The 5,095-nt window shown below is 33.6% G+C and overlaps 1 protein-coding gene across 2 annotated transcripts; it reads left to right on the plus strand.

Annotated features, from left to right (window-relative positions):
* Positions 1–564: 564 nt before the first annotated feature.
* LOC132716723 (uncharacterized) lies at positions 565–2,441 on the plus strand. 2 transcript variants are annotated; one of them, XM_060700045.1, is made up of 2 exons: positions 565–710; positions 1,064–2,441. In XM_060700045.1, exon 2 carries the CDS (start codon positions 1,236–1,238, stop codon positions 2,037–2,039), a length of 804 nt encoding a protein of 267 aa, XP_060556028.1. In that variant the 5' UTR covers positions 565–710; positions 1,064–1,235; the 3' UTR covers positions 2,040–2,441. The 2 variants fall into 2 exon arrangements, with proteins under 2 accessions (XP_060556028.1, XP_060556027.1); XM_060700044.1 differs by lacking the exon at positions 565–710 and adding an exon at positions 718–830.
* The last annotated feature ends 2,654 nt before the right edge of the window (positions 2,442–5,095 follow it).

Here is a 5,095-nt window from a genome sequence, read left to right on the forward strand (position 1 = left end):
TCATAACAATCATATTAATGTATTTGGTTGTATTTGTTCTGGCACAGCTTTATTATTTCAGTATTTTGTGTTAATATCCTTGGTACATTCTGATGCGAAAATGATTCTATTACTCAAAAGGAGCTAAACACAAAGTGGTTGAGAGATAATTTTACGTTATCAAATTTTACACGAATATTACTTTGTTTCGACTGTGTGTGGGTGACACAGCCATTTTGGAATTTCATAATAAATCGAAATGACTAAAAATGATTATAATAATAAAGTTAGAAACTAGGGTTTTCAGTAAGAAAGAAATACAATGTATACAATGCGATTGATATAATTTAAAAGGTGGGTCTTCTTTAAATATCAACTACGATTGCTGTTAATAGTAGTAACTATGGAACACCATCCCTGTCTTCTTTTGTATCGTCCCTTTACATGACTATGTAGCTAATTATAGTATTTGAACAATTAGCCACATACCAATATTTTTACAAATAATTCAAAAGGAATCATACCACCGCGTGAATCTTCAATATAGTCATAAACCAGGACCTATATGCCACCCATGAAAGACACGTGAAAAAGTTCAAATATTTAACTTTTCACCTAGGAGTGAAAAAACAAATTTACTTCAATGAAAAACAAATTAAGATTTAATCGGAATTTTTTAATCTCCTTTACGTCATAGCCTTGGTGTGATACTGTACGACGAGTATATAAAGGTAACGGATTTGGTACGGCTTTTAAATCAACAATCGGAATAGAGTATAATAAACATTGAAGTAAAATTATATTATATTTGATTATATATTTGATATAACAACGAAAAATATGACAAAGAGGTAATAAATGGATATTATTTTCTATGTATTTTTGTAAAAAAAAAAATACGTAAAAACATATTTAATAGAAAATATTAATTTGCTAGTTTTTAAAAAAATGAAAATGAACGAATTTTTATTAGTGTGCTATTAAGATGTCTTATTACTTTATAAATTTGTTTTAAAACTGTGTAATGTTTTATTAAAAGTATGTATGTTAATGACAGTATATAAATTTCTTCTTTCATTTACAGAGTTGGGGGAAGTTCGCCTAGGCGACGATCAAGTTGGACAAAACACACGTCATATCCAACAGTGCAGAATGAAGAAGTGCTTCACATACCGGCTGAAACAAGTGCCAGCACCAGAGCTAATATCCGCTGTGCAGAGAAAAGACTTGACGAAAGTAGAGCTCGCTTGGAAAACATGGAAAGAAAAAGTCTGGGTCATTTGGACGCTCAAAGGAAACTGTTAGAAAAGTCTATGATGGCATATAGTGAAAAGATGAAGGATATCGCTAGCTCTAAAAATAACGAAATTTTCCGCGAGTTACAAACTAGAAACGCTTCACGGAATGACATAAGGGTCAAGTCCCCGACCCATTCTATTAAATCTAACCATAGCCTTCCAGCAAGATTAACTCCTAGAGTTATTATGAACGATCACTACAGAAAATTAAAAGGTTTCCACCAAGTTAATATCTTTACACCTATTGAGGAAAGATCTAAAGAATCCACACCAGTTTCACGGACAAAATCTCACTTTATCCGGGCAGCTACATTTTGCCAGTCACGTGAATCTGAAACGGAAGTTCTCGCATCTAAAAACAGTAACAGACACAGTATTTCATGTCTTACTAGAATCACGGTAGAATGTGATAATAGTGATTCAGAAATATACAGTACGGGATCAAAAGTTCACCCACGTGTAGCGACAGGTTCGATACCGTGGTTGAAGAATGACAATTATGACAGCGCGTACAGCTCTGCATCCGAGGAGCTAGAATATTCGGACACTGCCAGTGAATTATCGGACCAAACTTGTACATCTTATAATAATATGAAATCAAACGGTAAGACAGAAAATCTTTTAACTGTGCCAGTAGTACATGTAAGAAAACACAATCGAAAACTCCGAAGAAAAAAGGCAACACTGGACAACCGAAGCCAAACGAATCTTTCCAACTCGCAGTCTAATCAATTAACTCTCGCAACCAATGCACAGAGATGATTTTCTAACAAAAAAGTTAAAAACTGATATTGAAACTGTACAGAAAAAGGAACTTAATATATACACTACAGAGAATAAGGACCTTTAAATGTTGTAATCAACCTTGAATACTATCATATCATTGTGAAAATTTCGATAGGTTTCGGTACGCTATATATGATATGATATTAAAATGAAGGTTATTGTAAATAATGACAGGCGATTTGTATAGGATATCAAATAAGTTGTAAAATCTGCATGTATATGCACTTCGAATTCTTAATATTCTTTTCTTTCTTTTTTTTCGACTTAGAAATGCATATGATGTAAGAATTTAAATATTTCATGACCGAGAAAGACTTTTTGAAAACCTTATTTACATTTTGTTTTCTTTATAAGGTCAAAGACGTTTGGCTCATGATTTTTACTATTATAAAAAGAGTAAAAAATACATCTATAAAATGGGTTCATTTTCCCTTGGTTAAATTTTTTGTAATGCACATCACATGCAAGGAGTATTTTGACATATTTAACTTCTTACCGTAATGAAAGGTAACATGTGTTTCCTTATAAAAACTTAATTTGAGCCGCGTCATGACAAAACCGACATAGTGCGTTTGCGACCAGCATGGATCCAGACCAGCCTGCGCATCCGCGCAGTCTGATCAGGATCCATGCTGTTCGCTATCAGTTTCTCTACTTGTTATAGACTTTGTAAGCGAACAGCATGGGTCCTGATCAGACTGCGCGGATGCGCAGGCTGGTCTGGATCCATGCTGGTCGCAAACGCACTATGTTGGTTTTGTCGTGACGCGGCTCATTTAGTTTTCGTGCCAATAAGGAGACTTGTACATTTTAATTTGATAAAATGAGTATAGATGTACGTGCAAAAAAAATTAAGAAAGGTAAATTTGCTGAATTTACGATGGTGGCAGAACAGATGTGTATTAATTATCTAGTCAACAAATTCACAAATTTTCGTTTCATCGTTTCGTGTAAACTAGAACAGAATTTCATAATTTTTTTCATGTAGATCATCAAAAATTTCGTTTCATATGACAATTTTCGTCTTATGTAGACTAGAAAGCTACTTAACAATTTTCATTTCCATATCGTAAATGAAATGCAACATTTTTTGCCAGTATGTAATCCTTGTTCATAATTATAATGATTTTTGTTCGTAATGATCTCAATTTTTAAGACGAAAACAATTATTACATATATTATTGTTGATGATGGTTTGTTATGTTTTGAGTCATTATTTATTTGTATGTTTGATAATTTTATATACATACTTACAGTACTGTTTTGTTGGCTGTACATGTATGTTATGTGAAATTGAAATCAAAAAAAAATATTGCATATATTACTGTCTTCTTTTATTCTCTGCATTCTAAATGTCTTTTTTCTCCGTCCATCTGAAAACAAGCGTTTGTTATATAATTTCCTTTGATTTTCGCGCACAATGTTTATGCAAGCGTTCACTGGTTCTCAGAATGTGAATACCATTTTTTTTTAAATATAAAACATATCATTTATTTTCCAAATTTGTACACTTGAACATGCAAATGTTTGAATTGCCTTGACCTATAAGTTGTCAACTGCACTAAGTTGTCAACTGCACTGGTATGGTACATTTTGTCATGTCATTGAGTTAGTTTTGACAAAAAAATCGACCGCGAAAATGCGAAAAGTTTTTGACCATGACGGTGTACATTATCTTAGACAAATGTAGCGTTTCAGTTTAGATTACAGGATCCAAACTACTCAGGTTTAAAGTTTCAGAAGGATTGTAAAATGAGCGGTATCTTTTTATGAGAAGTTGAAACTTTGGGTTTGGGAGATTGAATCCCCTTTACATGTTGTTATATGAGCATGAAACGACGTGCTATTTCCAAATGCTACATTTCAGCATTAGACTTATTAGGCTGCTACTAGCAATAACAAAAGGAGCATTTTCTTACTATATTATGCACCTGCCAGTGCTACTAGCACTAACAAAAAAGTGACTATTGCAACCAATGAAAAAGAGTCACGCACAATGTACACATTCCACCATTTTTTTAAGTATATATTGACAGAGGAGTTGAGAAAACAAGTTAAAGAATGGACGTTTCGGGTTTGCATTGAGCAACGCTATATGTCGCAACGCCGCTATATGTCGCAACTAACGCTAAATGTCGCACCGCTGACGCTATATGTCGCAATCAACGCTATATGTCGCAATCGCCTACCGCTAAATGTCGCAACGTTGCCGCTATATGTCGCACAAAATCGATTGCCGCTAAATGTCGCAACCCCTTGACGCTAAATGTCGCACTTGGTAGGAAAGTAACAGAATGGAACTGAAACAAAAAGTAAGTGTTAAACATTTAAAGTTTATACCATTTACACATGAAAACATATCCTAGTAAGCAAACAAAAGTTGTATTTCGCGGTCTATGGCAAAAACCTTGTATGGCCATAGAAACGGTTTTTGATAAAAGGGATGGATTTGGTTCTCAACCACGGACCAGGTGTGAGATCAAACTTTCTCTTTGAGGATGTCTTTCTCACAAAATGCATGAACAAAAACATTTGGATATACATGTATATTTGTTATATTATTTGACATAACTGAGCAAACCGCTTGTTAATGCTAAGGGGGAACTATATCTTAATATATATTTTATATTATACCTGTTCATAATCTGACAAGATAGGCTTTACTACATGTAAGTATTAAATAATACCCAATTGATCTGTTGATCGATATTCGTAACTATGCGGTGTATTGATTTAGGTTTATGACAGATTTGTTATACTTTCATAACTTTTTATATTTATCTCAATATTTCTGAACATAAATGAATCAATATACTATGGAATTGCCAAATGTTGAATGCCTTCTGCTTACTGTCAACTGCTTACTGTCAACTGCTTACGGCTTACTGCTTATAGCATTAAAATAAAAATGGACAACCTATTACAACTATATTGGTCAAAACATTATTCAGTTGTCGAAATAGTTGCCGTTCTGGAGTTCAAACACAATATAGTGCAGTGGTATATAGGCCACTTCGAACAGCCTTGCTGTT

The sequence above is a fragment of the Ruditapes philippinarum genome, unplaced genomic scaffold, assembly GCF_026571515.1.
Source record: "Ruditapes philippinarum isolate M1 unplaced genomic scaffold, ASM2657151v2 ctg6216_1_1_1_1, whole genome shotgun sequence".
In the NCBI taxonomy this organism is placed as follows: Eukaryota; Metazoa; Mollusca; class Bivalvia; order Venerida; family Veneridae; genus Ruditapes; species Ruditapes philippinarum.